General features: G+C 50.0%; 1 protein-coding gene across 2 annotated transcripts in view; it reads left to right on the top strand.

Moving 5' to 3' along the window:
* The first annotated feature begins 12,216 nt into the window (after positions 1 to 12,216).
* SEC14L2 (SEC14 like lipid binding 2) overlaps positions 12,217 to 12,608 on the top strand; it is a 20,632-nt gene continuing 20,240 nt past the window's right edge. Inside the window, exon 1 of one of the 2 annotated variants that reach the window (XM_077761514.1) lies at positions 12,217 to 12,477. In XM_077761514.1, the coding sequence (XP_077617640.1) occupies positions 12,424 to 12,477 (54 nt within the window). In that variant the 5' untranslated portion in view covers positions 12,217 to 12,423. The remainder of the gene's footprint in view (positions 12,478 to 12,608) is intronic. The other variant, XM_077761512.1, reaches the window with a different exon arrangement.

The following is a 12,608-nucleotide window of genomic DNA, read 5'->3' as shown; positions in this document are numbered from 1 at the left end:
GGGAAGAGGTCTGCAGAAGTGGGAAGTCAGAGTTGGCAGTCACCGCTTGTCAGACTGGCCGAGAGACCGAGCAGGAAAGACTGAGGGAGATAGTTGGCCACAGGGGGGGCTCCAGAAGGACAGGAACAAGGGATGTGTGATGGCCTGGAGGCTGGCTGGCCCTTGCTGTGAGACAGCCCTAGGGTCACACAGTCATAGGTCATAAGGTGTGGCCTTGGTCAAGTCACACCCCCTTCCTTCCTGGGCTTCTATCTTTCCGCCAGACCTAGCTCCAGGAGAGAGAGCCAGAGACTGGCGTGGGAAGCAGATGGGGGAGATTGAGGCAAGGGTCTTGGAGGGCCTGAGAGAAGGGCTGGGGGTGCTTGCCTAGACAAAGTAGGCCAGACACAGCTCCTTAGTGGGGCCCACAGGCTGGGTCTTCAGGCAGGTCACTTTCCTGGGTAGTGAAATGGGCACAATATTAGAACAGCACTGTCTCATCTCTAACAATTTCTGATGCCTACAGGAATGTGAAAGGTCCACACATTGTCCTAAAACTCATCCTTTTCTCCAAAAGGTTGTGGCTTCTGGGAACCACCTCATCTGAAACCTGAACCTTTTAAAAATTGTATCCTGGAGCGCCTGGGTGGCTCAATCTGTTGAGCTTCCGACTCTTGATTTTGGCTCAGGTGTGATCTCATGGTTCGTGAATCCCAGCTCCATGTCGGGCTCTGCGCTGGCACACAGAGCCTGCTTGGGATTCTCTGTCTCTTTCTCTCTCTCTCAAATATAAATAAATAAATTTTTTATAAAAATTGTATCCCAATTAAAGGGCAAAGGCCAGATAAGCCACAACATTCTTCCCCCCAATATTTTATTTAAAAAATTTTCAAACATACAGAAAAAAATGAAAGAATTTTATAGTGAACCCCTGTATAATCACCAATGAACTGTCAAGATGCTCCTGAAGAATAAGATGGAGAGAATAAGATAGTCCGATGTAAGGATATAAGTTGAAAGACAGACAAATGGCATCCAACTGAGAAGCCAGAAACTGGCCTCCACATGTAAATGTGGCTATGTTAGAGGGAGCGCTGCAGCTGTGGAGTGTGAGAGGCAGTATAATGGACTGTTTGGCAAATTGTGCTAAGAAAATGAGTTAACCATACGGAAAAGAAATGAAATTGGACCTCTCCTGAGCATCGTACACAAAAAAAAAAAAAATCAATTCTGTGTGAATTAAAGATCTAAATATGAAAAGTAATACTCTAAATATTTTTAGAGAGAAATATAAAAGACTGTCGCATTTACTTCAAGGTCAGGAGAGATTTTTTTACTATGTAAAAACATAAAGGGAAACATTGAAAATCGCATCTATAATAAAACGATAAACTTCTAAAAAAAATGTTAATGTTTATTTTTGAGAGAGAGAGAGAGCAAGCTGGAGAGGGACAGAGAGAAAGGAAGACACAGAATCTGAAACAGGCTTTAGGCTCTGAACTGTCAGCAATGAGCCCGACATGGGACTCAAACTCACACACCAGAAGATCATGACCTGAGCCAAAGTCTGACGCTTAACTGACTGAGCCACCCAGGCACCCCTAAAATGACAAACTTCTGTTAATCAGAACCTTGTAATAAAATGGCAGGGGAAGCCACAAACTGGAAGGAGGTATTTGCAACCAAAGGATTTCTCTGCAGAATGTACAAATGCATAGATAAGGGAATAGGCATCTGACAAAAGAGAAACAAGAATGGTCAATAAATATATAAAGGTGCTCAATCTCGTCAGTAATCAGGGAAATACAAGTTAAGATCACATGAGAGATCAACTGGCAAAAATTTAAAATCTGACAGTGTCATGGGTTGGTAGGGATGTGGAGTAATGGGATCTATACGCTACTGAGGGTGGTATGGCTTGGTTGTACTGTACAGTTGGCAACAATTTTCCATCAAATCAAACTGAAAACGTACACTCCCAGGAATCCCACTCCTAGGTATATGCTCTAGAATAGTGGTTCAGTCTATGAACCACTGAACCAGACTGAACATTAGAACCATCTAAGGATCTTCTAAAAACTGCTACTCCCAAACCCTACTCCAAATCAACAGATCTCTGGAGGTGGGGCCTTGTTGCTGGTAATGACAAAAAGCTTATACTCCAGATGACTCTAATGTACAGTCCCAGGTGAGAACCATTCCCTGGGTATGTGCAGAGCAGCCCTGCTTGAATAGTAAAAGACTAAAATAGCTTGACTTGTCATTACTAAGAGAAGAAATAAACTGTAGTATCTTCATATGTAAAATACCATGCAACAGAGAAAAACAAATGTATTAGTCGTGCGTATCATCATAGACAATTCTAATAAATGTTTAGCACAAAAAGCAAGTCTTCAAATAATATATACTATTTAAGCCCCAAAACATCAGGGTTTAGGGGTACCTGGGTGGCTTAGTTGGTTAAGGGCCCGACTCTTGATTTTGGCTCAGGTCATGATCTCCCAATTTGTGAGATGCAGCCCCTCATTGGGCTCCAGCCTGACAGCATGGAGCCTACTTGGGATTCTCTCTCTCCCTCCCTCCCTCCCTCTCTCTCTCTCTCTCTCTCTCTCTCTGCCCCTCCCCTGCTTGCACATGCTCTCTCTCTCTCTCAAAATAAATAAACTTTTAAGAAAAGTCAGGATGTATAAGATAAACACACAAAAATCAGTTGTGTATCTCTACACCATCAATGAATGATTTTAAAAGAACATTAAGGTAATAATTCTATTTATGATAGTTTCCACAAAATGTTAAATTACCTGGAAATAAGCTTAGGCAAGGAACTGAAAAACATGTGTATTGAAAACTACAAAATATTCCTGAAATAAATTAAAGAAGATAAATAAATGGGAAGACATCCATGCTAATGGATTGGTAGACTTAATATTGCTAAGATGGCCATACTACCCAAAGCAATGTACAGATTCAAGTCTATCCCTCTCTCTCTCTCTCTCTCTCTCTCTCTCTGCCCCTCCCTTACATGTGCTCTTGCTCTCTCTCTCGCTCTCACTCTCTCTCTCTCAAAAATAAATAAATATTTAGGGGCGCCTCGGTGGCTTAGTCGGTTAAGCGTCCGACTTTCACTTGGGTCATGATCTCGCGGTTCGTGGGTTCGAGCCCCGCGTCCGGCTCTGTGCTGACAGCCAGCTCAGAGCCTGGAGCCTGTTTCAGTCTGTGACTCCCTCTCTCTGACCCTCCCCTGCTCACGCTGTCTCTCTCTCTCTCTCTCTCTCCTAGAAATAAATAAAACATTAAAAAAAAAAAGAATAAAAAATAAATAAATAAATATTTAAAAAGAAGAAGAAAGTACTTTTCACAATCTGCAAGATGCACTGTGTGGGTCTGTTGGTGTCCACTGACAGTCTTGTTTCTCCAGTTCTGTGGATGTCCCAGCCCATCTGTCAGCCCCAATGATAGGGTTGCAAGTACATACCCTGTAATCAGCCAGGCTGTTGGCTCCACTGTCTGCCAATCCCTATTCTTACTACTTACTCCCTAACCCCCATCCTGCCCACCCAGGCAAGGGGACCTCACTGCCCCCCTTAATGCGCACACATGAACCAGGCACAGAGCCTTGCCTTTACCTGTCACCAGCCTGGCACAACAAGTTTCTGCTTCCCCACGAATATCCACATCCTAGCTTTCCATCAGTGGGAGTCTGAGCACCCCTGTAAACTTGGTGAGTAATCAGAGTCCCTTGTGGTCTGTCCTCCCACTGGGTAACCCTTAGTTACCCTTGAAGAGGCAAGTGCTTGGGGAGCTAGTGTAAACGTGGCAGGGTATAGCCCAGCCCAGCTAGGGCCCTTCTGCTTTTGTGTGTGGTGGGTTGGGGGGTGGGGGGAGGGGCGGGCAGGCAGAGGAACAGTGAAGATGGGAGCTACTGTTGGAGGGAGTATTAGCCCAAGGACAGGGCAGCAAAGGTCAGGAGACTGACTGCAGGGAATGAATGCCAGGAGAGGCCCTGCTTGGGATCACAGCATCTGAGGAGGATGAGACTAGAGGAACCAACAGGGAAGGAAGGGATCCTAGCTGGAAGAAGAGGCAGGCAGCTGGATCTGGTGCCGCACCTTGGGGTTCCCTGCCTTCAGGGATGGACAGAGAGGTTGCCCAGCCCTGTGGGCCCTTCCAGAGGAGCCAAGCCCCTCAGATCCTAGCTTGCTTCACTTCTGGGGCTGGGTGGGGAGCTGGCAGGGACAGGGCAGTCACTCTTTCTACCATGTTCCTAGGAGCAAGCCACTTCCCTTTTCTTGGCTCATGTCCCCAACTATAAAGTAAAATGGGAGCTGGACCAAACACTTTGGGGGTGGGGAAGGCTTTCACCAGACATGCTGTGATTCCAAGTGGCTTGTGTCTTGGATTACAAGGTTTCTTGGCCCTGGGCTGGGCTGTGAACTGTGTAGAGGAGGCCCCAATGCACCTTGTCTACTTCACCCCCTAAAGTTACAGGGGACCTAGTAAGAAATGAAGCTATTAACAAAAGTGTGAAGCATGGGATGTGTTACCCCAAGTGGAACGGGGTTGGGCCAGTGAAATGTTTTTGAATCAACACCAGTAATAGAATATGTGGGAAAGCTGGTGAATTCCATGAGCACAAGCCCATGACTGCTCTTCCTTTGCTGTGAAATAAATTCTTCAATGTGATGCCAGACTGTGCATTAAAGTGGACAAAGCATTCCATGAGCAATGCTAGAAGTAGGATGAAGGGCAGGGAAGGCAAGTCCCTATCCAGAATATGTGTCTGCTGCCCAGGACTACCCTCCTGAGATGGAAGAGGGCCAATGTAATCAAGCTGTCACCAGGTGGCAGGCTAGTTCCCGGGGACCACGTTGGGGCCTCGAGTTGCACTCTGCTGTTTTCAGAGAAGGCCTTCAGTAAGGCAATGCCTACCTAGCTCAGGGGAGTGCAGCCCGCCCCTACCCCCATGGGGGCTTTCAGGACCAGTGGCAACAAGAGAAGGCTAGGCTGGAGGGCTCTATTTTCAGACCTCAGAGATCCTTGAGGTCCTTTCACCTAATAGGCATGAGCTCCAGGACATACAACAAATTTTCTTAGAAAATTCTTAGATTGTCGGGGCACCTGGGTGGTTAAGCATCCAACTTCAGCTCAGGTCATGATCTCACGGCTCATGGGTTCAAGCCCTGCATTGGGCTGTCAGCACAGAGCCCTCTTCAGATCCTCTGTCCCCTTCTGTCTCTGCCTCTCCTCCGCTTGTGCTCACTCTCTCTCTCTCTCTCAAAAATAAACTAACATAAAAAAAGCAAATTTAAAAAATCTGCCTAGTTACATTGCCATCTCCCTTATGTCACCCAGACGTGCAGAGAGAGGTGGTGACTTGCCAAAGATCACCCAGGGCAGGTGCAAAGGTACAGAGTAGCAGCATCTTAACTGTGGTGTCAGGGGGAGAAAGAGCTACCAAGTGGAGGAGTAGCCGGGGCCTGCTCCTTCCCTGGTCCCAGCCCTTGGGGGGCAGAGTGAGTGCTGAGTCCTGCCCACAAATGAATGTGGAACACCTGCTGGGTTCTAGGCACTGGACATGGAACAGTGACCAGGACCCGCAATGGCTCCAGCCCTTCAGAATAGATAGGAAACCACCACCACATATACAAGCAAGACAATTTCCAAGTGCCATATGAAGGAGAAAAAATAACATGGGGGGTAGGGTACTGGGGGCTACCTCAGCTTCAGTACCAAGGGAAGAAAAGCCTCTCTGAGAGGTGGTGTGTGAGTTAAGATCTGAACTGCAAGAATATCATGGGGGGAAGAAACAAGAAGTACAAATAAAAACAGCCGATACATTTACTATGTTCCAGGCACTGTTCAAGGCCCCTTTGCACAAATTAGCTTATTTAATCTTACCAAAGTCATGTGAGGTAGTAGATTACCATTGCCATCTTATGGAAGGGAAATTGAGGTATGGAGGTCAGGTAACCTTGGTAGGTGATGGAACCAGGGCGTGAACCCAGGTATTCTGACTTCAGGGGGGTGGGGGGGGCGTGCATCCCATGCCATTCTGTTTCTCAAAGACACTGACCTGCCCTGAGCAAGTCTGACTGTAGAATCTGGATTCTATCTTGAATGCAGGGTACAGGTGGAGACATGAAAACCCACTCTGCACAAAGGAAGTCTCCAGGCTCATGCCAGCTAGTCCAGAGGCCAGGGCAGGGTCTCCAGCACCCTTCCTGCCCTCCTCCACTCTCTCCTCCACTTGGGGGGAGTCCTGAAGTCCCTGCTCCCTGCCCCCAGCTTCTGGGTTCACAGCTAACTGGGCCACCTCATTCTAAAGGGATTTGACTCCCTGGGACAACTGGAGACGGGTGAGAAAGGGCTTAGGGATTAGATAATGATAGCTGGGAAGGTAAAGGACTTAATTAGGGGGGGTTGGGTGTGGGAAGTGGGGCAGGGAGGGGATTTGTGTCTTCACAAAGCCTGGGTGGACTGCGGAAATGAAGAGGAAGTGGGCACCTTGGGAGGAGCGAGGCAGGCTCAGTTTCTCCTGTTCTGTTGTGCCTTCAGAATTAACACATAATACTACTAATAATCCCCCACATTTGTGCACCCACCAGTTTTTCAGCCATTATTTCACTTGGAATTCTCACAGCAACCCTGGGAGAGAGGCAAGGATTATTTTTCTCCCCAGAGAACAGGCACCTGGAGAAGACAGGTGATTTTGCCCTCTGAGAAGCTGGGGTTTGGCTCCAGGCTTCCTTACTCTCACTGCATTACTGCAGGTGGGGGAGGCCACAGCAGGGGCCATGGAGCTGCCTCAGGGGAGGAACCCCCACTGCTACCTCCTAGCCTGATGTCTTTGAAGACTCCAGTCCTCCTCACTGGGGGCTGGGGAGGAGAGGAAAGAGTAAGGGAATAGAGGGGCTGCCATCCTGTGTTGTGGGCAGTTGGGCAGGGCTGGGGCTGGGACCTGAGGGGCCTGGCAAGGGGGCACCTTATCCCACCCCTTCTCCTACACATACCCTGCCCTCCCCAAGGGAGATCCATCTGCGGCTCTTCAGACTTCAAAGGTGCTTTCCACCTGCAGTCTGAATTTACCCTAGCAGAGTTTCCAGTCTTGTTCAACACCAAGGATGCTGAAGCCCCAAAAGGAAAAAGACCTCCCCACCCCCGCCATCCACACAGAGCATCCCCAGCTCAAGGGTCTTAGAATAGCCCTTCCGCACCACTCAAAGGTCCTTCCTGACACCTGCCCCTCCTACATGCATGTACCCCAAGCCCTGATTCTTTATCTGATCCCCTATTAGCCCTTTCCACTTCTCCACAGCCCTAGCTCAGCCTGGGCATGCCCCCCCAACCCCAATACTGTAAGTCCATGAGGCAAGCTTTCCTACTCCAGGATTACCACAGTGCTCAGTTAAATATGGGAAGGAAGGAAGGAAGGAAGAAGGGAGAAAGAAGGAAGGAAGGAGGGAGAAAGAAGGAAGGAAGGAGGGTGGGAGGAAGGAAAGAAAGAAAAGGGGAGAGTGAATGGTTTCCAGGCCTCCTGCTTCCTCCAAAATGGTGGACTCATGCTCAGTCTTCAGGTCTCTTGACCGGGTGTGGAGCTTCCTGACTGTACCAATATGGTGGTGCTGGCCACATTATACTGGAATGACCTGTTGCCTTAGCTATTCTCCCTATGGACCAGGAACTCCTTGAGGGCAGAGCCTGGTTGGCCTTGTTCTCTGAGGTGTCCTGATGCCTTAGGTTTCATGCCTAAATACTCATGGAGCCAAGACATGAAAGGTGCTCTGGCTCCCAGCTCATCAGGAGCTGAAGCCTGGACCACCTGGAGGAGAGTGCAGGCAGGTACAGGAGTCAGTCTATCACTGTTGCTTCCTCATTCTGCTGCTGTCACCTCCACTGTCAGGGCCATGTCATCCTAGGCAGTGCAGATTTCTTCATTCCTTCCCCTACTTTGTTGGAAAAAAATTTAAGTCAGCTGAAACTCTGCATGGCAGGCTTGGGATAAGGAGAGGAGGCATGGAAGCTGGAGTCAGGGCCCTTCTGCATGGTCACAAGGGCTTTCTGGAAAGTTCTCCTGTCTGGCCCCATGGAAGTAGAGTGTTCCACAAATATTTGTTGAAGGGTTTAAAAGACTGTTAACTCTCAAACCACTGTGCCAGTCTCAGCACCACCCCTTTCCCGCTGACACCAGAGAATCAGAGGACAACGCACTCAGGGGCCTCTGATCTGGAGGTCAGTGCCCTTGTTTTAGAGAAGAGTCAACTAAGGCCCAGAGGTCAAAGCAGATAGCCCCCAGGAGCATACCCCCTCTCCCCAGTGCTCATTGCTAAGTAGTCACTGTAGCACATTTACTCAAGAACACAGTCAAAATCCTGGCTCTGGGGAGCCTCGGTGGCTCTGGATTTCGACTCTGGATTTCGGCTCAGGTTCATGATCTCACAGTTTGTGTGATCAAGCCCTGTGCAGGGCTCTGCACTGACAGTATGGAGACTGCTTGGGAATCTCTATCTCTCTTCCTCTCTCTGCCCCTCCTTCGCTCATTCTCTCTCTCAAAAATAAATAAATAAATAAGCTTAAAAAAAAAAAAAAAAATGGAAAGAAAGCCCTGGCTCTGGACTCCCAGTACGGCGCTCCTGCCTATGCCAATAGCCACATTGTAGAGGAATCTCAGCCCCAGGGCACTAACTCCCAAGACTAGAACCATTAGTGACCCCACGTTCCTTCTAGACCTCCTAGGCCCGGCAGCCTTCTTCCAGCTGTTAACATCACCTTGCCTGGCAAGGTATACTCAGCACAGCACACTTGTGACAGACCTGGCAAGCAGTGGGGCCTGGATCCCACCTCAGGCCGCCTGACTGAGGATGCTGGGCCCTTCCTATTGGGTCAGGCCATTGCCTGATAGTCACCACTGCAATACAGAGTAGTCAGTGTCAAGTTCAAGAGAGAGGGGCTACTGTTTGGCAGGGCTCACGTTAGATTGGTTATATCAGGGAGAGGTTCCTGGAAACAGCATTTGATTGGGGTTTTGATGGCCTGGGAGGATCTGGAAGGAGGACTGGCAGGAGGAAATAGGAGAGAGAAGCAACTTTGACAGAGGCAGAAGGGCCAAGATATGTCTGAGGATCAGGACAGAGCTTCTTTGACTAAGTGTGTGGAAGGGAGGAGTGAGAGTGAAGGCCACAAAGGACATTGGGACAAGATAGGCCTTGGCCTTGAATGCAAGTCAATGAGACTGAGCTGATCCCTGAAGGAACTAGGGAGTCTCTGCAGATTCTTGAGCAGGGGAACACTATACCTAGCAGGGAGTGAGAATTGCTGGACAGGAGTAGGGGGCTAGAGAAAAGGTGAGGATGTGGAGGAGGGGCTCTTTGTTAGTAACCAGCTCAGAGGAATTTACCAGATTATTATTCTAGGATTTATATTATCAGATTAACTAGCTATTTCATAGTAGGCCAGAGACAGGTAAGTTTCAGTGGAGGAAGGAGAAGGAGGTAGCCACAGGACCTGAAAAAGGCGGACTGGAAGAAGGGTACTTCACTTAGACCTTTATTGTGGGTAACTCCAGATTCCTGGGGGCTTGTTTGGGGCTGAGGGTAATTTCCTGCTGGATAAATGTTTTCCTTGTGTTTCCCCACGTAGCCTGTGTAGGTAACTCCGAGGCTAGTCCACACCCCAGCCCGTGGGTGCCTGGGAGCCAGAGACTTGGGTGCAAGTCTTAAATTTACACATATTCTTACAGGATCACTTCTCTCCCTAGGTTCTTCAGTAAATCACCTGACTTAGATGGTTATCATAGGCTTAAATGAAAAGCTATATCTGAAAGTGCCTTGTAAACTGTAAAGTGCTGTAAAGGGGCTATTCTACTATTTTCCTTTGAATGGGCCCTACATCTTGCCCCTGGAAGGGTCTTATATAAGGACCTCAGCCACATGTCCAACAAGGAAGGCAGCCTTGTTCTGCCCTAAGCCAGAAGGCAATGATTCTTTCTTTAACTAGGGCAGAACTCCTGGGACAACTGAAAAACTCCTCCCAGAGGTGGGGGTTGGGGATTTCTCAGTCACAGAGCTGAATCCAAGACCCTCAACTCTGCACCCTGTAGCAGACCTTCATGGTAGGGGCCATGTCAGGTGCAGAGTAAAGTCCTCCCAGGTGTCTTCACAGGCCTGCTGTAGCTGATCTCTGCCTTCTAACTGGGATCATCTTATCCTGCTTTCTATTCTCCTGGAGAGCTGAGTGCAGAGCTGGTGGGGTCCCTGCTCTGAGAGGCGGGATACCCACAAGCTCCTGGGCCTAGCTCTGTATGAATTCCAGGCAGTAAGTGGCAGTTTTCCGTGTGCCAGGCACCTGGCAAAGTTCTCCACATCTGTCACGCCACTAACGATTTTGGGTCGTGCTCTCTCTGGGCATCTGTTTCCACAGCTGTCAAGTGAGATGAGCTGCCTGATCCCTGAATGATCTGTGCTTATGTCTCCTTCCCAGGGCTCCCTCAGCACCAGGCTCTGTGCCTATTGGAGCATTTCTTACATTCATTCAGTCAGCATACATTTATTGAACAGCCCCTGTGTGTAGGATGCTGTGTTGAGGGTAGGGGGCTTGTGGGGATTCAGAGATGAGTAACCCAGGGTGATGTTCCCAAGGACCTCATGGTCTAGCAGGGCTGATGCTACTAAGCAGGGACACACTGTGGTTCTGCCAGTTCCCCCTGCCTATCCTTCCTCTCCCCTCCTCTCTGGAGGTAGCCATGCTTCCCATCAACCACCCAAACTTTGCTTATGCCATTGTGCCAGAAGAGAATGAATGGATTTCTGTTCCATTTCCTCCCTACTCCATATTTTAGGATGCAGCTCCAATGTCACCCCTTCCACAAAGCCTTCTAGGATTCTTACAACCCAAAACAAATTCTCTGCCCTAACCTCCCAGGAGCTTGCTCTCTTTGGAACATTTATCTCGCTCTTATATTCTAGGTGATGGTGCCTGTGTCTTATCTTTGGGAGGCAAGATGGTGTCTGATTCATTTCAGGGTTCCCAGAATAGTGACTAGGGCCTGGCACACAGTAGGAGCAAAAAATGGTCCAGGGTATGTGAGCAGCTGCTACCACAGAGGTAGGAAGAGAGTATGAAGTGTGTGTGTGTTTTGGGGGGTGGGGCAGACAGAGGGAGGAGGCTGTTGAACACAGAAAGGAGGAAAGGGCTTCATTGTATGAGGAAGGGGCTGTGAGACTTGGCAGGACAGAGAGTTGGCCCTAAAGCATCTGTCACAAAAGTCAGACTTGCAATTATAGAAACCCAGAGCTCTGACCCCTAGGCAGAAGTGGGGGAAGCAGATAAGCTGATAGGAAGCCTGCTTTCATTGAGCCATGGCTTTACTGTGGCTTCCTCCATGTCCACCCTACATCCCCACCCAGAGGCCAAAGCCTGGCCAGACAGGCAGCAAAAGGAGGGTGTGCAGGGCAGACTTGGGAGTGGTCACAGAGGCAAACCCTGTTAAGCACAAGTGCATAAGGCACGGAGTGACTTGTGTACGTTAGCTCCCTTGATCCTCTCAAGCTGACTTGAAATCCAGATCATCACCTCCATGTTGTGAATGAAGAAGCTTGGGTGCACAGAGGTGAAGCTGCTTGCTGAAGTCTGCAGAGAGCGGTGGAGGATTTAGGATTCAAACCCAGGTCTTCTGATTCCCAGAGAGGAAACAATCCTCTCTGCCTGCTAAGGAGCAGCTCTTGGAGAGCTGGGAAGGTCAGAAGCAGAGGTCAGGGCCCTGGGTTGGAGACCTGGTCTGTGGTTCCCTGTCCCCTAGGCCTGCCTGCCCCACAGGTGCAGGGGAAAGTCTGTCAACACTGAGAGGCCCCAAGCTGGGTTGACAGCAGATGTCCAAAACCGGTGGCAAAGCGAAGGAGGGCAGGGGCTCCAGAGAGAAACGGCCAGTACCCCAGTACCGGTACCATGGTTCATCGCAGGATGGTGTCTAGGCTTCAGGACTTGGCCTCCCCACAGTGGCAGGAGTCAAGCTCCCTACCATTTGGGGGAGTGAGGTTCTGCCCTACGGGGTCTGATTGCAGGAGAGGTCATTAGATAGCACCTAGATGGGGAAACTGAGGCCCAGAGAGTCAGGTGTCTCTTCCAAGGTCACAAGGCGAGCTAAGGATAAATTTGAGACCAGAACCCAGATTTCCTGACCTTCTAATGTCCACTGGCCTCGGCCCGCGTGGGGCACTCCTCGTAGCCTCCTGCCCAGGTCTCCGACTTCAGGAGGACAGAAGGCGACGCTCCAGAGGCTCCCGCGCCCAGCGCATCCCTCCCTACTCCACCCCTCGGGATCCTTTAAGAGGCGGGGCTTGGCGGCCAGCCCCGAGGCCCGGGCAAAAGGCTGGGACTTTACTCCGGTGGCTGAGAACGAGCCCGTGCTCCATCAGCTGCCGCAACCGCCGCGCCCGAGCCGGAGCCACGATGAGCGGCAGAGTCGGCGATCTGAGCCCCAAGCAGAAGGAGGCACTGGCCAAGGTGAGTCCTCACCCTGGTCCGACCCCCACCCCCCGCCCGGGGCCTCACCTTCCAAAGGCTGCGAGCCGGGAAGGAACTGGGCGGGGGGCGAGCGATGGTGCGGGAACGGCGGGCGGCTCTGGCTGGGGCTG

Source organism: Crocuta crocuta, unplaced genomic scaffold, assembly GCF_008692635.1.
Source record: "Crocuta crocuta isolate KB4526 unplaced genomic scaffold, BGI_CrCroc_1.0 scaffold348, whole genome shotgun sequence".
In the NCBI taxonomy this organism is placed as follows: Eukaryota; Metazoa; Chordata; class Mammalia; order Carnivora; family Hyaenidae; genus Crocuta; species Crocuta crocuta.
Note: the sequence above shows the minus strand (reverse complement) of the source record. Positions and strands in the feature narration are given on the sequence as shown.